We start from the raw sequence: 23,072 nt of genomic DNA, 5'->3' as shown, positions 1-23,072 counted from the left end.
GTAGTCACGGTATCAGGCTAGGAAGTACCAGCTGACACAGTGGGTTAGCATTACAGTTGCAGGTGTGGATTGTGCTGTCTGCCATATCAGCCTCTTTAAACAGGAAGCTATGAGCCCAGTCCTTTGTTGGGCTTGGGGTAAATTCAGTGAGCATGCCTCACATCCACAGGGATCATGTGTCTGAAAGCAATGTTGGCCACTAAAGAGCTTTTGCCACAAATATGCAAGGAAGACCTACTCAGTATAGCATTCCTGTTCAGAACAAGAGACAGCCAACAATGTCCTTCCCCAAGATATTCCATTCCATGCTGCCCTCTCACACCTCATTTTCTTTCCCAGTCACCTTCTATAGACCTTCTACTGGGTTGCTTGGAAGGGCACCTTACAAAGGTTATTTAGAACAAAGTGTATTTCTGCAAAGCTTGTGGCTTTTCACCCAAGCATGCTGCTACTTCTTAACAGAAGCCCTGCTCTATCAGGCCAGTGGCCTAACATCCTGTTCTCACAGCAGCCAACTAGATGCACTGGGGTCCTGTTTGCAGGCTTCCCATAGGCTAGAGCACTCTTCTGCTGCTGTTTCAAGCAACTGACTCCCCTCTTGTTTCTCAATGGTTCCATTTATTTTGGTATTCACCACCTGCATCCCTTGTTTGAAGGACTGAACAGGTGGGGTTGAGATAAGAGTAGTGAAGTTTTAGGTGGCATGTTAACTTTAAACTGATTATTGGGCTGATGCAACTGTTCTGTCCAAAACAGCACTCAACTATCCATTTTGTGGTAGGCACCTGAACAAAACTCAATAATACATTATTTCACCTTTCCACAACAAGCAACAGAAGAAAGCTTTTCTCATGTGTTTGTGTGTGATGAAGGACATGAGGCAGAGGAAAATGAAACATTGCAGAGATGTAGGAAACAATGAAGATAAAAGAACAAAGTCAGATATACTCAGGGAGAAGGAAACAGGAAGTCTGATGTGACGAAAGAGCAATTATCAGAATAGAAATAATCACAAGCCTAAAGGAAGTGTAATTTCTCCACCGTATGATTGAGATATTTCACTGCCTCCAATTCCCGATTATTGAACCCATGTTCCTTTTCAAGAGTGCACCTGAGATGTATAGAAACTTTGTATGAGGTGGCAAGCCTATGCACATTTACCTAGGAGCAAGTCCAACTAAACAAAGAGGATTTACTTCCTAGTAAATTTGGGTGTTAAAATTTTGTGTATGCCTATACTAGTGTGCTGAACAACAATTATTTAAACAAATTGATGAATAAAGGTGCAACAAACCCATATACTAAGAAGTTGGATATAAGTGTGTGTTTAAACAAAGGATTATGCTAGTCCCATTTACCAGCATCTAACCCCTTCCAGCAAACCACAGCAGATTTGGACACGGATTGTGCTAAATTGAAGCCTTGCTACTTGAGAGGTTTTACAGTAAAGAGACTCCAGAGTCTTTATAGCATTCAACTTAAATGCTTTATTGACAGTGTCTTGAACAGTAAGCAAACAATGCTTAAATGTCATCCAAATTCACTTTCCACATGTCAATTACCTCAAGGTAGAAAAAATTAAAATAAAAAATTAAATATATCCATAAATAAATTAAAAACACAATAAAAACGTTTTCATGGAAAACTTATGTCAAACCATTCAGACCACTTCAACAATGTATGATCAGTTAAAGTTACAATGAACATTGATGTACAAGGAGAACTTTAGTACATGGACAACATAGCTATTTATTAATCTACTAGAAAATAAAATGGTATCTTTTCGCAGTTAAGTTGGGTCATTGCTAAGTCATCAAAACACGATATTGCCAGGAACACAGTAGTTATTGTTAGTCAGCTGCACTAGATACGAGTTGAAGATACCCAGCACCATATTAAGAATTCCAATCATTAAACCAACAGATTAATTAGTTAATGCTAGTGAATAGTAAAGAGGAGGGAAGGGAGTCACCAACCCAGCCATGTTGAACATGCTACGAAACTACTAGTTCTCATTGATGGGGGACAAGACAGATTCCATGCGGTTTTGCTACATCTCTGGAAGAGGTATCAGGCCTGGCGTCTGGCTGCGAGGCAGCCCCTCCAGCAAAGTCATTTCCCTCCAAGTGGGCTGCCCATACCAAACCTCCGGAATGGAGGGCTTCGTCTTTCCCTAGGCCTCGGGTGGGATCTCGGAGCTCCACAGGAAGGAGAGAGCGGCTCCTTGGCGGCCTAAAGCCCCATGCAGCAGCAGCAAGGGCGGGTGGGCTCGGTCTCCGCCGTGGTGATGCCCCTAGGCCCGCAGCGACGGCTCGGGGATCTGGCGTCCCTTCTTCACAAGGCCAGCAGGGTGGGCGAGCTGAGCGAGTCGGACGACGGCTCGTTGCTGCTGCTGCCCTTCCGGTGCGCGGCGGCGCAGCTGGGGAAGGCCTCGGTCTCGGGGTACGTGAAGACGAAGGACGAGGTGTAGGTGCTGGGGCACGGCGTGCAGGTCACCACCGGGGTGCAAAGCGGCTCCAGATCCACGTGGCCCGCGGCCCCCAGGGGCTCCCAGTCCGCCGCGTAGAAGGAAGAGGAGCCGGACAGGTCCATGTCCGGCACGGAGCGGGGAGTCTCGCGGGTGGAGCGCGCGAAGAAGTCGTCGAAAGGCTCGGCCTTCAGCTCCAGGCCGCTGCTCTCCTTGACCGGCGCGGCGCGGCTGGGCTCGTGCAGCAGGGGGAGGGCGAAGGCCTCCTCCTCGGACTCGGGCGAGCTGGCCACGGAGGCTTCGGCCAGCAGATCCAGCGTGGAGGCGGCCAGCTCCTCGGAGAACTGCAGCTCTTCCGGGATCTTGCAAGCGGGGCGGTGGGCGGCCAGGATGAACTCCAGCTTCTCTTTCTCTTTCAGCAGGTTGGCGATCTCGGTCTGCAGCTCGGATTTCTCCTCCTCTAACTGGTCGGTCTCCTGGGGACACAAGCAAGGGGAGGGGCGAGTCAGCTAAAGTCTCCTCCGGGCGGGAGAGAAAGCAAAAGGACAGCGCCAGGCAGGACAGGGCAGGATCGCCGGCCAGACCGGAGATACTCACCGCTTGTAGGGTATCCGTCAGCTCCCTCCTTCGGTTGCGGCATTTAGCAGCTGCCATCTTGTTCCGTTCCCGACGGATCCTCCTCTTTTCCTCCTCTTCTGGTGTCAGCTACGGAGAGAGAACAAGCGTGGACGTCAGTATCCAGTGCTTGAGACCAGAAAGTGCGCTCCCTAACTTCGGATCACAGGAACAACTCTTGCGCTTGCATGGAGCAAACGACCCAGATACTGCTACGGATCTGAAAGGGGGGGGGGATCTCCACCCGCTTGCAAAACTGCCTTTATGCCCTTTGTCCTTTAAAGGGAACAGCTATCTGATGTCCCAAATGTCCACCCCGCTTAGCCAGAAATAGGCTTTGAGCAATAATAATATATTGTTGGTAAATTAAACTACAGCCCTCTCTCGTGTTCTCCCTCTTCTCTTGATTTCTAGAGGCTTCATTGCAGCCAAAAGCTGAACACACACCTGCTCAACTTTGCCCCTCCTGCCGATGCTTTGGCCTCTGCTTCCTGTCGTCTTGACAATCCCAGCCCTGGAGTAGGCACCGGTCTGGTGAGCAGGGAGCCCGTAGGGGTGGCTTCGGTTCTGGGAAGGGGCCACTGAGGAGATCAGAGTCGGTTGCACCATCCACTGCAAGTCTGGACTTGTGGAAATAGCAGTCACGGTGGGAACGAAGTTGGCACTGGAGGCGGCTAGGTCCGTGCAGAAGTCCTGGAAAAACCACAAAAGGAGACCCTGTTAGTTACCAAGTTGGGGGGAAGGGGTCAGAGAAATGCGCTGCACGCTATGACAGCTCTAAGCCCCAGAGGCCGGTGCGCTATTTTGAGCTGGGCCTGCAGTCCCTGGGGCCAGATTGGCTCGGACGCTGCTGCTGCTGCCATCATCAGACTACACATGAACAGGGGCTTGTTATAAATATCTCTGACGTCTGCGCTGACGCAAGCGCCGCTCCGGAGTCTCCTGAATGAAGCCGCGATTTATCAATGAAACCGCTTTACGCACCCGCTGCAGAACACCTCCCGGGCGAAGATCCATTCCGCCCCCCAACCCCTTCATCATTTATAGCACCAGACAAGAGCTAGAGTCGTCCACCACCACCCATTTCTCTTTTTCTATATGGCCAATACTGCCTTCCCTGGGCAGAAGTGCTGGAAACACACCATACAATGTAGCATATACCGAAAAGTAAAGAGAAAAGCATGCATCATATACAGGCCAGGGGAGCTCTCCCAAGCCTCAGCTATCAACATTAGGAGCTGCTCGGGTCCTGTCATTGAACCCTATAGCGACAGAGAAGCAGACATAGGCAGCTATTCTCCCAACCCGACACCCCGTGAGCCATAAGCAGCCCCCCCCCCCGATTCCTCACCTGTGAGTTGACAGGCGAGCCCATGCTGGAGAAGGAGTCCGCTGGTGAGGGATAGTATGTGAGGCTGTCCCCAGCCGGAGAAGCGCTGCTGCAGCGGGAGGAAGACGCGTCGTAGTCAGCGGTGAAGCTCTGATACATCATGTCGGCTAATCTGGGGGTGTAAAAGCCCTTCAGGGTGGTATATCTTTCCCAGATGAGTATCCGAATTGAGCGAGTCCTCGGCTAGGCGAATGGGTTACTTAGAAACCCCAGCCGCTTCTATGCTTCTGCCTGCTTCAGCCACACTGCTGCTGGAGTAAAGCGCGGCACCTCCGCCTTTTATTCGCTGCGGCCAGGACTTGTGAATGAGACGACGTCACGGGCGACACCAATCCTCACGGGAGGGGAGCAGCGGCGGTCACGAACGACCTCTGAGACGGCGCGAAGTGCCTGGCGCTAGCAGAATCGCTCTGAAAACAAGCTGAAGGTCGTCTCCAAAGCGTCGCGGAGATTATGAGGAAGTTTGGCGGCGGGTCTCAGCCTTTAAAAGTCAAGGAGAGGGGCTCGATTCCCTCTCCCAAAATGGTTTGCTCTAAGCTCGGGAACCCCTGACGTAAATATCCTTATATGGCATACATCCTGTGCAAAGGGGGCGTAACTGACGGGAACGCTTCAGGGCTGAGGCCAAGGGATGGTGCGTGCCTGTGGTAGCAACGGCAGGGGGAGTGGAGAGTAAAAGCAGCAAGAGCCGCAGCAAAGGCTTCTGCATGCAGATTCTGCCCATTTACTGCTGACCAGACACTGAAGTGACAGCTTAAAGAGACAGAGATGCAATTTTGCCCATCATCTCCACAAGGAGAGTCATATAAACCTTCACGAATTCACTGATTCTATGATCTCATAAGATCAGCAGCTCTGGAATTTCTAAATTTTAGATGATATGGCATTCACAGGAATGTCCTCTGCCCACTCCGAAATAGGGGTGATGATATGCAGCATAAAGCCAAGGTGATTAAATGGGGGATACAGAACAGATTTTTACTCACAGGTTAGTTTTTCAATTGCATTGGACTACATAATTACCTTTCTGCTGTTTGGTGTTAAGTCCAAAGAGTGCAGTGATCATATGAGAATTATTATTATTTATTCTGGACATGGTTTGTTCTTCTGGATATAGGCAATGCAGTCCTCATCATATTCACACATGCAGCAGGCCTCAGTGGTCATTATTCCCACATTACTGTCTCAGAAATGAGATGAGCAGTCTTGCCCATAATGCCCTGAGCTTTCCTGTTGCCGTAAGTGAACCCACCCACATCTCTGGGCCTGGTAAGTTCTTCTTATAAGGATTTAAAATGTTAATATTGACACTACTATCAAATCTCTATTTTATGTTTGTTCATGTTTAAGAATGTTACATTTACAACCAAACAAAGCTTTTCTAATATCAATATTACTCATCACACTACAGGAATGAAATTTGGTGAGACTGAAATCCTATACCCACTTATCAGGGAGTAAACCCCACAGAACTTTATAGGATTTACTTCTAAGTGTAAGTGCACATAACTGTTCATTATCACCCTTTCACTTCTTATTAGGATCAAGTGAATTCAATATTGCTTTAAGGTAAAGGAACCCTTGACTCTGGGGTTGCGGCGCTCATCTCGCTTTATTGGCCGAGGGAGCCAACATACAGCTTCCGTCATGTGGCCAGCATGACTAAGCCACTTCTGGCGAACCAGAGCAGCACACGGAAACGCCGTTTACCTTCCCACCAGAGCAGTACCTATTTATCTACTTGCACTTGGATGCGCTTTCAAACTCATATTAATCTTAAGAAACATTGTTATAGAAAATGATATTCCCCTGAATTCAGTATTTCAAGCTGCAATCCTATGTATACTTACCCACAAGTGTCTCACTGAATTTATTGGAACTTACTTCCAAGTAAACATGAATAGGCTCAGACTGTTACACACATTAAGGACATTTTAAGGTAACTTTTCGTTGTGAAATTTTAGAAAATATTATCATGTGGACTGCAAACCCATGTATTATATAATCTGTTTTAGCCTTCCATAATTGTTATCGCTTGTTCATTTTCTTTGGAATTTGTAACATGATAGGCAGCCCTAATTAAAGGCTTTCCCATTCCAGTTCACAAAGGTTGTTCTAGTTCATCCAAGGGACGATCCTTGTCTCCACTACAAACAGTTACAAAACTTCCATTCATTTCAGTTGTGTCAGCATTTTACCTTCTAGTAATTACATGCAAAAATGCATGTGAAGAAACCAACACTGCAGTTCATGTACCATTTACTCAACACAGTACTGGAGAAACTGATTGCTCAGGGGTTTCTAGAATGGTTTTAGGTCATTATTGAGGTCATCATCTGTAGGTTAGGTACTAGGGGCTTGTGAGAGGAAGGTTCATTCCAGGTGGACACCTCCTGTGACTTGCTTGGAACCACCAGAATATATTCTAATGGGACTTATGAAGCAAATGTCTTGCTGCTGAATTTCAGCAATAAGAATTTCACACTTTTCCTTGTGCTCAGAGCTCTTCACATAGATTATCACAGAGATTCTTGCATATCATTGTAAACACAGTTGAGAATTATTATCCATATAATAATATTACAATTTAAAGCCCTAAATGGCCTGGGTACAGATTGTCTGAAAGATCACCTTTACTGATATAAAATCTACCACAGTCACGATTAGTTAGGTTGCTGTATGCAAGAATGGGCCTTCTCAGTGGTGATCCCCAAACCATTCAACTTCTGTTCCCAAAGACCTTCCTCTTTACAATTGCCTTCAACTTATATGATAAACAGCTTGGGTCTCCAGAGCAGCTTCTCATTTGTTTGACTACATGGGCATAACCAGGATTTTTGTGGCAAGGGCAGGCTTTTGTTGGGGGGCGAACCTCAGTTAGTGAAGTATAGTATTTGTATTGATTTTTATTGATTGGGGGGCAGCTGCCGCCCCACCCCCTTGGCTACACCCATGTTTGACTATATTTTTATATTGTAATTTGTCTCTCACTCCCTTGCTCATTACTTTGTGAGAAAATAGTTCTAGAAAGTGGCTTAAAATACTTTAATTAATGAATTAAAATAATAATATAGATAGTGCAGAGGATCAAACATAGCCAGTGATCTAAGGCAGCCCACCAAATTCATAGCAGTGCTAAGATTTGAACTAATAATCTTCATGCAGCTCATTACCCATCCTCTCAACTACTATATATTTTAACTGATAAAACAGACTAAAGCAAGAGATAATAGACTCAGGCTCCCCTTGCAGGCACTGGATTTATCACAGCAGGATACCCAGATTTCCAGTTTAACCTGGAAATATCACCAGATTAACCACTAAGTGGTTCAGAAGCCCCCCCTTTTTTTTACTTAAACAGTTGTGTTGATAAAATAGCAAGATTTTAAGTCACACAGAACACTCCTTCAGACTGGAGGCTACATCTCAAAGCAATCCCCGCATGACACTTTTCTTCCCATAGTGGGGCCTCACTTTCAGTCTACATTTCTTTTAGCCGCTTCTATGCAGCAAAACGAAGCAAATAAACTGAGGTTTATGGTATGCAACCTAAACCGCGCAGCCATTACCATGGGAACCTATATTTACTGCTCCTGCAAATAAAATTCCTGTCTCCGAGGACCCGAATGGTTTCTGCGTGCAGTCTTGGATTGGGAAGGAATACCGCACGTGCGCCTTATGTATGGAAAATATAACCTAACGTCCTTCCTGAAAAGAGAGAGAGCACAGAGCTATGGAATATTCTGCACGTTCTCTAGTGCCGCGATCACGAGACACTGACTTAATCCCCCGGGGGCTCACACTAGGAGAAGGGACTGGCTGATGCAAAAGTCTCTCTCCAGGAGAATGGTGAAAATTGCGCGCGGGGTTCCGGCTAGTCCCCATTACTGGAATGTCCCAGAAACAGAGTGCTTTGCCAGGAGGGAGGAGGGACCCGGCCGGGACTGCTGGGATGCGCCCAGCCCGCCCCTGGCGGCCGGTAGGGGCTCTCGGGAGGCTGCCAGGGAGCTGCGGTAACAGGTAGAGGAGGGCTCTCTCCTTTCCCGGAGCTGGGATTTGTTATGATCCGCGCTTGTCCTCTGCAGGGAAGCCCGGAGAGCCGGCGAGGAGGGAGGGAGCGAGGCGGCAAGGCAGCCAGCCAGACCGCACTCGCCCGCCGGGGAGGAGCTGGCGTGGCCGCCGCCGCCGCAGCGAGGCGAGCCGGGTGGCGCGTTGGTCACAACAAACAGAAGCTCGCTCTCTCCCCGGCGCAGTTTCTAGGCAAGGGAGGAGCTTCGCCCAGCCCGATCCTGCCGATTGAGCTCATAGGCTAGAAAGGCAGACATGCGGGGAGGGATCTGGGCCCTGGAGGCGAGGCGGGGAAATCGGGCCAGCTGCTATTTCGAGGTGTCCCCGTCAGCGCCAGGGACAGGCAGCTTAGGCGCCTCGCCCCGGGGAGTGGAGCGATTCTTCTCCTGGGTGGGGCGAGACAGGTCCGTGGGGGCGATTTTCTGGCTCCCCGGATTACATAAATCGGCTCAGGCCCCCGAGAGATAGAAGCCCAAACTCAGGACGAAACGCGGCCCTCCTCTTGCACCAGCTAGAAATTGCTTTAGGCCTGCTGGTGTTTGTTGCCAGCTCACCCATCAAGAGCAAAATACGACAAGCTCCCGTCCCAGGTTCTAGCCTAAGGACAAAGGATCCTTTTGTAAAGTAAATACAGTACAGTAGATGATTTTGTTGTTCAAATAGCTCATCGGTTAATCTTTGACCTCACGTTGTTAGTTGTTTTCTTTGAAATCAGAAATGGTTTGTCCAGACTTGGAAGGTCTGACCTGATTATTGCCATTATACAAACGGGCAACTGAGGCCAAGAGAAAGTAACTTGTCCAACATGACGAACATGTCGTCACACAGATTTCAGTTCTATAACATTTTCTTAAGTCCCAAGCGCTAGGTAGAGCAATTCTCAGAAATGTATACCCCACACCAATCAGCATACTCCACATTTAAAACCACAATTCATGTTACGTCAAAGTGTCTCTGGCATCAAGCTGTACAGGGATGTACAGAGACGAACAAGTCTGGAAGAATCCAGTCAGCCAGTCAGTCAGTTGAATTCTGGTCAGCAATTAAATAGGCACTCATATAACCTCCAGTCTAAAGTTGCATTGTGATGTATTTTAAGACTGCAAAAAAGCCATGTTGAAAGCAGCCTTTAAAGTAGGTCATCCTATCAACATATCAAAAATAAGGTACATGGCTGAAATATTATATCAAGCTTTGCTGAGTTATGAAAGATGCTCACTGGATTATAATATAATATAATATAATATAATATAATATAATATAATATAATATAATATAATATAATATATGTTTTGGTTTATAAAAGCTGGTTCTCAAAATTCCATCATACTACAGTGCCAGTTTCCCGTGACCAAGAAACAGACCTGAGTATGGGGCTGAGCAGATTAGCAATAACATGACAATTTTATATTGCCAATTACATTTTCTGCAAAATACAGTGTCTTCTAAAAGAAGGAACATATGGTAATTCCAATCATGTAAGCACCAGCAGACAACCCTGCAGTAACCCCTACACTACAAAACTATTTCAAAGCAGTGTGTGAACATAAATAGCTTCAGTAGACTAAATCAGAATCAGCTAGGGCAGCAATGGACAGTGAGCATGATAAGGTTAGATCCAAGCCTCGAGTGTTTAAGGAGTTGCTCACCCAGTTGGACTGTGACGGAGAATAATTCACATAGTAAAATGACCACATTCCAGGTCTCACAGCTGTCTTGATTTTTCAGACTTTTGCCAAATGTGCTCATTGCTGGGAATAACTAACAGAAGCAGCCTTCAGTTTGGACACAGAAGGCAGTGGTCTGAGGACAAAACTAATTTGTAAATAAATATTTGTACAAGCCATTAAAGGACTTCTTAACTCAGTTCATCAGCTCCATGTGTTTTATTGCTGCCCACAAACTAGACCAACTCAAAGTGCATAGTAGTCAAAATAAAGCCCTAATCTACTTAATTTTATTGTTTATTGATTACATTTATGCCCCTCCTTTCCTCCAAGGAGGCTCAAGACAGCTTGCGTACTTCTTCCCTTGCCCATCTAGTCATCACAACAATCCTGTGAGATAAGTGACTGACCCCCTAGTCACCCAGTGAGCTTCAGAGCTGAGAGAAGGTTTTGTTTAGGTTTGCTTGCTTGGAGGTACCGGTAATTTGGTTAAAATAGTGCAGGAGGAAAGAAACAGTTCCACTAGAACAGGTTACTAAATTGTGCTTGTATAGTTTTGTTGGACCAGATGATCCTTGAAGACCTTTCCAGTTCTACCATTGAATGATTCTATAAATAAGAAAAGTTAAAAGGATTACACCTATCCAGTATATATTTCTAATATCAGGAATACTTGATGTACAGCATTATGAGTTTGTAGTTTTCTCACAGCATTGCATACATTGTGAGCATCAGCTGCAGTTGCGTGACCTCAGATGACAGAGAAAGCACGGGTGATGGAGCAGGAAGAAGAAAGAACCCCCTCCGTGATATACGTTGACAATGAAAACAAAGATAGAAATATGTTTACTACTGCCTAACAAGACATATTTCTCTCTCCCCTGCCATGCCCTTCCTGTATCTCCCACAGCACCTTCACCATTCTTGACTCTCCAACTGCGCTGTGTCCTGCTCAGACTTCAGGAAATATGGAGACGCTACACACCTTTTTGTTTCCAGCCTCCTCTGCCCAGATGCAGGAGAAGCTCAAAAAGACAGTCCCCTTTGTAGTCTCTCCCACCCTTCTGCAAAGCTTTTAGGGGAGACAGGAGAGTGTTTGAATATGGCTGTATGCATACTATCCAAATCTGACTGGTGTTTGTATATATGAGCCTAAAGCAAGACCCCTGAGCTGCATAAAACTTCAGAGGCAGAACAATAAATCCATCATTAGTTTCTCCAAAGATGTCCCGCTCTATAACATTTTTCTGCTATATCACAATAAATTCTTTGTGCAGGTGGTATTATGATCACTATCATTGCATTCACTCAAATGCTGCTCTGTGGTCTAGTTAACTTGATAAAAGTTTACTGTTAAACCTGTGAGACATACAAATTGACCAAAAAGCCCCTTAAGTATCCAAAGTCCCCCACCCTGGCCCATAAGTATTCTTCTTCCCCTTAAAAAGTTCTCAAAGGGCTACAGGTTACATCATTTGTAGCCTTGGCTGGAAGCTTGCCCATTTTGTCTAAGCAGAGAGCAAAGGAGACCTGTTATGATGTGGCAAAAATAACAATTAAAAGCAAAAGTGAAGGTGGAGTGAGTGGCTGATGCTCTCTAGGGAGGTAAACCTTTGCACACACAGAGGCTTCACGAATGCCTGCTGATGTGTACAAATGTCACTTGCCAGGCAATTAAAACATTGAAAGTTGTCTGCCCATCCCTGCCTACACTTTGCCAGCTAGCTTAATTCTGAAGCTGGAGCATTCATTAAGGAGGTAGGCCTCTTACTATAGCAAAACTATACTTGGCAGAGGTAGCTGTGGAGGGTGGAAAAGTTAGAGATTTGGTAAGACCAGCACAACCTCACTGCCATTTTCACTATGAAATGAGCAGAGCATTATGCGAGAATTTTACCCACTCTGCCTTTTCTAGGTTAAGGGAGACCATTGGTAGTGCTTTGCCCGAGACTTTCCCCAGTCCAAAATCTCTGCCACTTGGCACAGGAATAAGACAACATGGATTTTAAGTTATTCGGTCTGTTGCCTTATTATTTTCTCAGTTCTCAGTTCCTTCCTGTAGTGTCCTGAAACTAAATGATGCTTCAGCTCGGAATAGCCATTATTAAAGCAAATGGATTGCACCATGTTCCAGTGACATCTTCCAGTACTTTCATAGCCTAAGGAATTAAAAGGAGTCACACATTATTTACCATTTATTTTGATACTCCAGACAAAATGTGTTCTGGCCCCTCTTCCTGTGAACTGCCAAAATAAAAAAATATTAGAAGCAGTGTATTTAAAATCTTCTAGCCAAGGACTGACATACATGTTTCTCTGATAGGAATAATAGTACAATATTGTGTCATTTACTTGTGTTGCTAATCCACAGTAGGAAAGCAGGACGTGGGCAGTCCAATTACATATAAAAAGGCTTCCTTTTCATAACAGATGAGAAAGAAATGGAAATATGTTTGTGTGTGTGTGTGCATGTGTGGGTAACTGCTGCTGTTTTGCGCCAAGTCCATATTTGTGACCAGCAAGGCCTATTCTGTACGCTATGATTGTCAGATAAAACCATTTGAAACAGCCTCTCTGTCTGTAATGACTTGTCCTCTTCATTGTCGTATTACAGACACCACACTATATTTCCTCAGCATGTGAAGACATTTGACAGCTGTCACCATCAGGAATGTGTGCACCATCAGGAATGTGAGCATATTTATGACGCAGAAATCAGTCTTTAAAGATTTCATAAAATGATAGTGTGCCCAAAGCATTACATGGCTCTCCCCGGCAAAACATATCACATGCCCTCCAGCCACCAGGGGAAATCTCAGGAAACTATCCTTGCTGCCTCCAGTACAGTAGCTTTTCATACTTTTTTTCTTGGCAACTGACCACTGTGTTTCTCAAGCCAGTGCCCTAGGTATGTTTCCACTATTTCTGTCTGTGGTCCTCCCAAATGGCAAGTGAAACAAATGACCAGGAAGCAAGAATCTGTGGGATTTTCAAATACATTAAAACTGCAAACCTATGTACCTTTGCTCAGGTGCAAATCCCATGGAACTCAAGGGCACTGCAGAATATTTGGAATCTTCCCATGAATAAAATGCTACCCATGCTACAGGAATTGATTGATGCTTGTAAGATAATAGTTTCCTTTTCCAAATACAGGAAACAGCAGGAGTACTGTACTTTCTAGAACCACAGTAGGAACTTGAAACACAACCCCATAGGATCAAAATGTAAACCCCAGCCCATTATTACACACAGAGGTATTCAGTGTAATTTGCACAGCATGTCTAGCACTATGGCTGTATGATGAGACTGCATGTTCCTAATGTACTTACAGTCCATTTATTTTTAATGGACAAAGGTCATTTGAGGGCTCCACTATTTGCAAATCCATGTTTCATTCCTCACCTTCCAATCAGGAAGACAAATGCAATGGTATTAATATTATACCAGACTTAGAAGACGGTTCTAAGTGGATCCAGCATAATAATCAAAGAAGTCACATCCAAATCCTATGTCAGCTTGGTCACAGCTATCCAAGAACAAAAATTATCTTACTTTACATAAGACCTCTTATTCCCAGGTTATTTTACTCTTAATCACAGCACTAACTTGTTATGAAAATATTTAGCAGTTCAAAAATTAAGATGAAGCACCTTACCAATAACCAATAACCAGTTTAAACTACTGTGCAGCTTTGATACGTTTGCTGAGCTATTGCTTGCTTTGTTCTTTCCTGCCATAAATAGCCAACTTAAAAACTGTGACTGTTAAGATAAGGATTAGCTGCTGTTAACATTTCCTGTAGATTTGATGCTGAGGGCTGCTGTTATTTATCTAAAGCTAATATTTAACGATAAAAGTGCATTATGACATGCTATCAAGCACAGTCTCTTAGTTCTTTGGTGTCTGTATTTCCGGCAAAATATAGGTCATAGTCCTCATTTCAGATGTCTCTGTTTCTTCTGTTTCAGAAATGGTTCTTTTATTTTGCCACATCCAGAAATAATTATTCTGCTTCAGAATTGGAAGAGCTGTTTACTGACACAGAACACAACTTAAAACAACTAGATGCAAACTGTCTTCAGCCCTCTTCAGTACAGTTTGGGAGAACTGTGGCCCTCCAGACCAGACATTGTTGGGCTCCAACTCCCATCAGCCCCAGTAAGCATGGACAATGGTCTGAGGTGGTGGGAGATGTAGTTTAAAAACATCTGGAGGGCCATGGATTCCCAGTCCCTGCTCTACAGTCTTGGAAAGATGAAATACCATCCACTTTGCTTCACTATAAGAGAACTAATGTTTGAGTGCCAGACATGAGTTCATGCACAACATACTGTACTGTACTTCCAGGAACATCCGTTTGCCCAGAAAGGAAGTCATAGATACATTGTTCCATTCAGCTGTCCTATGGGACACTGGAAGCTCTGAAGACTGTTTCCATCTACCACACTGAGACGAAGCCCCATTCAATACAGTAGCCGTGCATGGGATAGCTAAATTAGTGAGTTAGTCAATGTATTTTCAAAGCACCACAAGTCTCATATTTGACAAGTTATCATTATACTGGGGTTTATTTGGGATATTATAAGCAACAGAGCCTGGTCAAGACATTTTGTTGTCTGAGGCAGAACAGCAAATGCACCCCACCCCACAATTCCAATACCAACATGTTAATAGTTCCCCCTGCCCCCCCCTCAGGTTTCAGGGTGAGAGGATGCATAGAAGGTTCATCTCCATGGTGGGGCCCTGGCTCTGGAATGTTGTCCCCTCAGAGGTGTGTCTGCCTCCTGCATTGTTGGGTTTCAGATGCCAATTGAAAATACTTTTATTTCCCTGGGCTACCAAGCAAAAAGCAGCATGATGTAATTACCTAGCTGCATCTACTATAGAGGATCTGCCTTCTAAGGGGCAAAATGAAATTTGTCAGTCAGTCATCTTGAACTGTCCCAACTTGCCTTTGCAAAGGCTGTACGAACAAAAGTTGTGGGCTATATTGAGACCCACATTCTTGTCTACTCACTAAAACCACCTAATGTATGGACCTTGACGTCCTGCAGTTACTTCAAACAGACACATTAGCAACGTTACTGCAGTGAGTAAGATAGAGGGAATTCTATCAGTTCCAGTGGCGTAGCGTGGGTTGTCAGCACCCAGGGCAAGGCAAGTAATTTGCGCCCTCTTACCCGTGGATTTGCGCCCCCTAACCCGTGGATTTGCGCCCCCTAACCCTAACCCCCAGATGTTGCGCCCGGTGCAGCCGGACCCCCCTGCACCCGCCACTCTACGCCACTGATCAGTTCTGAAGCAAAACAACATTTGTTTCTTTCTGCTTGTTCTGGCTTCAGCATTCACATTTGAAGTGATGGCTACTCCTGTCTTAAGGAAACTTTAGAGCTATTTAATGTGTAGGTAAAGGTAAAAAAAAGGTAAAAGACCCCTGGACGGTTAAGTCCAGTCAAAGGCAACTATGGGGTTGTGTCGCTCATCTTGCTTCAGGCCAAGGGATCCGGCGTTTGTCCACAGGTTTACTGACAATGCACACCTTTTGAGAAGGGAGTAACTATTTCACGTGCTGGGTGTTCCCGGAGATTAACTTTCAGGGAAAGCTCGCACAGATCTTCAAAAACTTCCAGGTGTGTAATGAGACAAGTTAAACCTGCTGTACCACTTAACCTCCTAGACTGGCATCTAACCCAGTGATGGCAACACCAGTCTACTGTACTACTTGCAATCTTACCTGTTTGGTTTTGGTTTTTTGTACGGGAATACTGTATCCTTTCCCCGTGGCAATAAAAGGTGGTGGGAAGAAGAACAATTTTTAGCAGAAACGGGTATTGAAAAGTTTATAGTTATCTTTTCTCCCCAGCCAGTTGTCCATTTCTGATTTCCTTTGCAGCAGCAAGACAAAGAATAATAATTTCCTATCACATGCCTGTTTTCTGCCAACAGCTTTTCAGGCTCCTTGAGCAGGTTTTCTTCACTTTGAGTGCCTTTCCAAACAGGTCCAGTACAGTGACCCCCACAAGTTGGGAAAGACAGATGTGTGTCAGAAACTTGATAGCCTTCCCCACCAACATAATAATATTACAAAAGGGTTCTTCTCTCTGTACATAAGGGTGTGTCCTCAGTGTTTCATCACTTTTTCTTTTCTAACGTCATGAGATGGGTGTTCAAGCACAGAAATACTGCTGTAAGCCATTCTACTAAAAAAACAAAAAACAAAACGAAGAAGAGTCTTCCAGCACCTTAAAGACTAGCCAGTTTTGTTGTTGCATGATCTTTCATTCACTCCAGTCTATGAAAACATGTGCCGTAAAAAAACTAATTAGTCTTTAAGGTGCCCAAAGATGATTTGTTGGTTTTGCCGTAACAGATCAACATGGCTAACCTTATAGAAACTGGTTTTGTTTCACTAGGAAGCAGTGTTATCCCTCATTATGAAATCTCATTTCCCCAAATGCAGCCTGCAGCTGAGTTCAACCTCTGGTGTGGATCTGCATATACTTTGCTGTAAGAATGTAGGATGAACCTGCTGGATTAGGCCAATGGCCTGTCCAGTTTGCATCTGATCAGACGCCTGCAGAAAGCCTACATGCTGGAAATGAGTACAACAGCATTCTGCCCACCTGCAATTCCCACCAATTGGTATTCAGAGGCATAACGTCTCTAACAATACATTTAAATGTCTTCTTATAAAATCATAGCATTATGGAGTTGGAAGGGACTCTGAGGGACAGCTAGTCCAACCCCCTGCAATGCAGGAATCTCAACATGTGGTCTCCCTTCCAACTTGAAACCATAGCAGACCCTGCTAAGCTTTGAAAATGTGCTATCATAACGATGATGTATAACTTGTGGCTACAGCTTGATATATGCCTATAAATCCTGTGTCTTTAGAAGAACAAGTCAACTGTAGGATTATTTCTAAGTAGTACCAAGTCTGATGTCCCTCTCTAGAGGTCAGGTTTTGGAAGTATGAGCAATGGGGGAATCAAAAAAAGAGACAGAACGGTGCCATGTTTGTATCCTCAGAAACATAATAACATTTATTAAAGTTGGATATGGTATTGCACTTTCATAGATAACACTATCAAAGACATATTACAAGATACACAAGCCAAAAGTGGAGCTAATTTCTGCATAGCATCTGCACGTGTGCTAAATTCACAAATGGAGAGTAATGAGCCAGCAACGGAAGTGCTACTTGAAGAAAACCTGTCTTGATCTTGCACAACACCTGAGTAATATTTATTTGTCTGGAAAGATCGTCAATCAAATACAGGTAAGTGCCCATCCCTGGGCTAAGCAGGAAGCAGATATGCTACCCACGAATGGTGCTCCACCCGCACAGCAGCAAGGAACCAGACATGCAATAAAACTGACCTACCCTTTGAAAGCGGCATTTGTGCTACTGGGATAAAGTATTGTTTACCTATAGTACCTGTCATAGTTCAAAATTATTAGTGTTTTTGGACAGAGGAAATAACAATGTACAGCTGCTCCTTAAAAGTGCAGGGAAGCAACTGGGCAGCACAGGTGGGTGGGAACGAGTGAAGAGAAACACAGCAAGGGTTCAGCATGAAAAAGATATGGTCAAGTTAAGAGCATAAAATGATCTCTTCCTTGGGGTAATGAATACACATTAATGCACATGTTTGTTTATTATTGATTTACAAAAGTATTTATATACAGTCCTCTTGCAAAACCTCAAGGTGGTGTACAATAACATAAAAACATTCAAAACCAATACAGAACAATAATTAAAATGAATGGCTACTCAAGCAATATTTTAAACTGCATAGGTCCGCATATGTGTTGAGGAATGAATACAGATACACACAGAATGTCATGCAAGACTTTCAGGCGTGTAGCCAGCCATAAACACGTATACAAATAAGTGATGCAGATGTTCACGGGTATACACCCTCTTCAGACACATAAACAAAATATGTTAAACGTAATGTATAGATGTTACCATATTAAAAGAAATGCACCATTCCCCCACAGACAATTAGCATAAAACCCACATGTAGGTTGCTACATCTGAGGATGTTACCCACTTTCTTGTTCACAGTATACATACAAAATCATCAAACATGACAATCTAGTTGCAGGTTTGGTGCTAATTCTTAAATATCCATAATGCCTCAACACACAGGTGTTGTACAAGAGGCAGTTATACATGTGTTCCGCATTTTATGGCACTGATAAAAATTAATGACCAAAACTGGGGTGGGGGGGAGAGAATAAAATTGATATCCCATAGAGAAGTCGTAGAAGTTTGAGGAATCCTAAAGGTATGCAATACTTGATAGTGCATAAACACGTGTCCATGGTACCAGAACGATACACACGACCTCAAGAGGCAAATGAGGTCTGTTTCTCCCCATATGTAAACAGCTTTCCCCCAACAATCCAGAGACTCCGTGCGAACGCTTCTATCCTCCTCCTCCCGTCCCCGTCTGACCCCCGTTGCAGGTTCAGGGCCAGGTAGGCCCACCTGTTCAGGCCTGAGCAAAGCGCCCCGCCAATCCCAGAGCTCCTCTCCTGAGCATCAGCCAATCCCGTCCCTGTTGCCGAGCTTTGGCTGGCTAACTGACGTTGCTCTGGCGACGGCAAGAACGTTGGGCGCTCACAAAACACACCGACGTCAGCGCGTAGTAACCACGGAAACGAGCCCCGCAACGTCATCGCTCTTTCTCCCTTCCCCTTCAGAAATCGTTAGCCACGCAGGCGGCGGCGTCACCCGCTGAGGGGAGGAGGAGGAGGAGGAGGCTCCCGGTTGTCATAGCAGCTCAGGGAGGTGGGGCTCCGTTGCCAAAGCAGCAGGGAAGGTAGGGCTCGGTTGCCATGGCAGCGGGAAGGTCTGTTTTGTTTTGAGGTGGAGCTGTAATTAGAAAGCGAGGGCTGAGGGCGGCGAGGTGCCGGCGGCCCCACAGCGAGAGACCGAGAGGGAAGCTGGTTTGTTTTGATTTCTGAGATCCCGGGGGCTTTGGTGTCTCGAAGTGACGCTCCGGGAGCAACTGGTGGGGGTGGGGGTTGAAATCGGGATTCCCTCTAATAATAATAATAATAATAATAATAATAATAATAATAATAATAATAATAATAATAATTTATTATTTATACCCCGCTCATCTAGCTGAGTTTCCCCAGCCACTCTGGGCGGCTCCCAATCGAGTGTTAAAAACAATACATCGTGTGTCCGCCTCACAATATTCGGAGATCTGGACCAGAGGTCGATCCCGGCAAACGTTCGTTGTGGGGACGGACAAGGGGGTGGATCCTGTCGTGTCTGCCTCAAGCGGCGAAACGTGAGGAAGCGCACTCGCGCTGTCTGCCGCACACGCACCAAAAGGGAAACCCAAGTCTGACGCACCGATCAACAACAACCCCCGCGGCTCTCGACTCAAGTCTTTTCTGCTCTTTCTTACGTAACGCAAGCCGTGATCCCTGCATCCCCCCCCAAAAAAATAATAATTCAGCGTTGTCCTCGTGCCTTTAATAAAAAGATAAAGCAAATCGTATCTTAAAAAAATAAGAGAGAAATAAAGCCGGCTTGAGCATGTGCCCCAACTGACAAAATAATTAGTAGTCATTATTATTATTATTTTTTAAATGTTGTTTAGGTTCAGATGTTGGTGGATATCCAGCAGTCAGGTATGATGGGAGCTGGAGTCCAACAATATCTCACTGCAATGGCAGCTTATCTGATATTTCTGTTATATTCCATTTAATATATTTTGTCTATGTGTATGAAGAGGGTGTATACAAATGTTAACATCTGCATTGCTTTGCTTGAATACATAGCCATCAGTCAGCTCATCTTAGCTTAGTTCTTAATTGAACCAGCAGTTTAAAGTGTTATCAAAGAATACTGGGTCTGGGTATGGGGGAGAGACACTGTTCAAGTGTTTTATATTCTATATTCTCACACGGCTGCTTTGGAATTGTGGTATGGCAAATCCATGAGCCAAGGTAGTTTTGTTTTTAACAGACTCAAGAATTGCTTTAAAATTTACTCACTATATGGCCTTGGAGCGTACATACCTGTTTTACACACACCCTGCTGAAAATTCCTGGTTAAATCAATGGTTCAGAGTCAGTGTATTATTCTATAAATTACAAACTCAGTTTCAGCAATCAGCAATTCAGCAATAGAGAGTAAGAGGTTAAAGCAGCCAATTTCTGAGCATGTTTCAATGGCAGCAGCCAGTATGGTGTGTCTATTGTCATATTCAGCACAATTAAAAAGCAGTATTAAATTATAATTTGTAGCAAAGCGCTCTTTGTTACTTTGCCATATTTATATCGCTAAGATATACCTATCCATCAATTCTGCTGCCTGCCTGTTTAAGAAATACCGATCAGTCAAAGCTGGACCTATGAAAAATTATCACATTACCCACTTGGTATGTATAATGTTTTGGTTTTCTAATGGCCTTTGTCCAATCAACATTGCAGAGCACAGTAGTTAAAATCCCAGTGAACATTTTTATTTGCTGTGATTATATCTGTAAACTCCACAATAATTGTGTTAGCTTCAGCACTCCAGTCCTTACAGTTATGGTAATCTTGAAATCCGAGGTTTGCTTCAAATAAGCTTCTAGCCCTCATGAGTGTGGAGAAATGCTTCGGAATTAGACCTTGGAAAAAAGATTATATAGCAGGTGGCAAATAATATGAGTGTATATTCATTATTTCTACAATATTCCTTTTTAACTCAGAATATTGGATTTTGAAGGGCTGACTCATGATGATATTTGAATTAGAGTTAAATTTACAAGTCTGATTACGGAAGACCCACCTACAAGTAATTCCCAGGAATACTAGGATGGTGTTTCCAAATGCTGTTGTAAATATACTTAGACATTTATGACAATTGATAAACTAGTGACTGAATACTGTCTGTTGGGAAGGGAGATAACGTATCGGTTTTGAAGTAGAGACATCTGGGCACTAGCCCAGTTTTGGTAATTCTCTGCACCATATGCCTGCTTGAACTGTTAAATGCCACTGCATTCTCTCAGATTGCAGTTGTAATTGTTGCTTTAAGTTTTTCTTTATCTCTATATTCTCTGCCTGCTAAAAGACTGCAGGGTCAGTTCAGACTTGTTCTTGCACCACACCTATCTGCTAATAAGTAGTATAGTACTTACATATGGGGATTCCCTCACCCTGAACCTGGGGTGGGGTGGGAATTAACAGCAATTTCTCACGGCAATCTATGAACTCCCTTTCATCATAATGAATATGTTACAAAACTATAGTCTGTAAGATGCATGTCCTCAGGAGAGTGACGTGGAAGGTTAGGCAGCAATTCTGAAATAGTGATAAGTTGCTGTAAAAAAGAGGAAGTGATTGTTGACATAGGGAAATACAATCTTGAACACTAGCTTGGGGTGTGTGTGAACTCTGCTGAACTCCATTGTACGTATTTCTAAGCAAACATGAGTAGGATCAGGCTGCACTTTTAATCAAATGCGGGTCTGAACATCTGACATTAGTCCCTCTCTTATGCAAAGGGTAGAAATTACTGATTGATTGTCCTATCTTATTTGGGACAAGTCTGGGCTTGTTACCTTACTCTGCAGTTCTCTTTCCTCCATTGGCAATGCAAATGCTCCTTAATAAATAAATAAATATTTCTCTCAGCTATCACTTCCATCATTTTTGAAGAAGGTTGCCAGAAATATTTTAGGGACTGTATTCTGGGTATAGTTTAAATCCAGAAGTACGGGTACACAATTGTGCATTCTGAGCAGAATTAGAGAAGTATCCAGCCTTAGAAAAAGGAATCACCTATTAAATGTTCCAAAATATTAGATATGCACCTAAACACATTATAGCCGGTTTATTTCTTTGGACCCGCAGCTTGCCCTATCCTAAAGTTTTTGGGAAGGTAGCAATACTTAAAAACAAAAGCCATTAGCAGAATACAGACAGCTGGGTAAAATCTCATCTCTTATCCTAATGTAGTATGATATCATATACTATCCCACCACTATACAATACTGTATATTGTCCAACATCCCCAGTCATCTAGTTTGTTAATCTTGTTCATCAGTGGATTTAAGCATGTACTGGAGCAGACAGTGAATTACTCATATGACATCACTATTATCTCCTTGCGTAATTCCTAATCTTTTCCCAGACTTGCTAAATATGTGGTGTTTTGCTGGTTCAGTTAGGTAGAAACAACCAATGGTGGTAAAAATAAATATTTCTCATTTGGTGTATGATACAATTGATGTTACAGCAATGAACTCTTGATGTACCTAGGTCCTAGGCTTTCAGAGATGGTATGTGGACTTGGAAAAATCAGAGGTAGCCATGCTGGCCCTACCGTTAGGCAAAGTGAGGAGGCTGTCTTAGGCAGAAGGTGTTCATGGGCAGGGAGCAACAATGGAAGATAGGCTCTCCATTTCCCTTTAACTTAACCTGTTGTCCTTTGGTGCTGTGGAGGATGCTGTCCTATTGCTAGTGCTGAAGTATGATTGAACTGCTGGTCTCCATTGGCTTCTGTATGTGGAGGGGGAAGGGAAGAGGCACCATCTTTTCCTTTGCTTCAGGCAGCAAAATGTCTTGGGTTGGTCCTGACAATTTTTTAAAATGTATTTTAATCCATTGGTTTTTCTCTTTAAGTCACATCTGCAGTTGATTTTTCCCCAGTCAGTGATGAGTGTAAGAAATAAGGTTTAACCATAGATTGAACTAACAAGCCACCGTTCGTTTTGCATGTTTACTTTAGAGATAACTGCTTTGTTGATGTGCTGTGTTGTGTTTCCTTCTTTCCCACCTGTATGTAGATTGTATAGGTTTTATTTTTTGTTCATTGTTGTGATTCTTCATTTCTTTTGCTCTC

At 44.1% G+C, this 23,072-nt stretch overlaps 1 protein-coding gene and 2 long non-coding RNA genes across 3 annotated transcripts; 2 read left to right on the top strand and 1 right to left on the bottom strand.

The window, feature by feature from the left end:
* Nucleotides 1–1,463: 1,463 nt before the first annotated feature.
* On the bottom strand, nucleotides 1,464–4,925 carry FOS (Fos proto-oncogene, AP-1 transcription factor subunit). Its single transcript, XM_083615921.1, has 4 exons — nucleotides 4,434–4,925; nucleotides 3,530–3,775; nucleotides 3,065–3,172; nucleotides 1,464–2,943 (listed from the first exon to the last, which is right to left on the bottom strand). Exons 1-4 carry the CDS (start codon nucleotides 4,572–4,574, stop codon nucleotides 2,335–2,337), a joined length of 1,104 nt encoding a protein of 367 aa, XP_083472047.1. The 5' UTR covers nucleotides 4,575–4,925; the 3' UTR covers nucleotides 1,464–2,334.
* Nucleotides 4,926–8,330: 3,405 nt separating this feature from the next.
* Nucleotides 8,331–11,430, top strand: LOC310763854. The gene is made up of 2 exons (XR_014548851.1): nucleotides 8,331–8,492; nucleotides 11,118–11,430. It is a non-coding gene; the product is annotated as an uncharacterized lncRNA (long non-coding RNA).
* A 5,802-nt stretch (nucleotides 11,431–17,232) lies between these two features.
* Nucleotides 17,233–21,859, top strand: LOC310766381. The gene is made up of 2 exons (XR_014550117.1): nucleotides 17,233–19,041; nucleotides 19,350–21,859. It is a non-coding gene; the product is annotated as an uncharacterized lncRNA (long non-coding RNA).
* Nucleotides 21,860–23,072: the final 1,213 nt, after the last annotated feature.

Source organism: Podarcis filfolensis (assembly GCF_964270895.1).
Source record: "Podarcis filfolensis genome assembly, chromosome: 1".
Classification (NCBI taxonomy): Eukaryota; Metazoa; Chordata; class Lepidosauria; order Squamata; family Lacertidae; genus Podarcis; species Podarcis filfolensis.
The sequence above is the reverse complement of the archived record's forward strand: the minus strand, read 5'-3'. Positions and strand labels throughout refer to the sequence as shown.

Excerpts from the sequence above, each read along its gene's own strand:
- FOS (XM_083615921.1), bottom strand. The coding sequence starts at position 4,574 with ATGATGTATCAGAGCTTCACCGCTGACTACGACGCGTCTTCCTCCCGC. Across the intron at positions 3,173-3,529 it reads GGAGGGGCAAAGTTGAGCAG|CTGACACCAGAAGAGGAGGA; the intron begins GTGTGTGTTCAG and ends CTCTCTCCGTAG. Across the intron at positions 2,944-3,064 it reads TGACGGATACCCTACAAGCG|GAGACCGACCAGTTAGAGGA; the intron begins GTGAGTATCTCC and ends TTGTGTCCCCAG.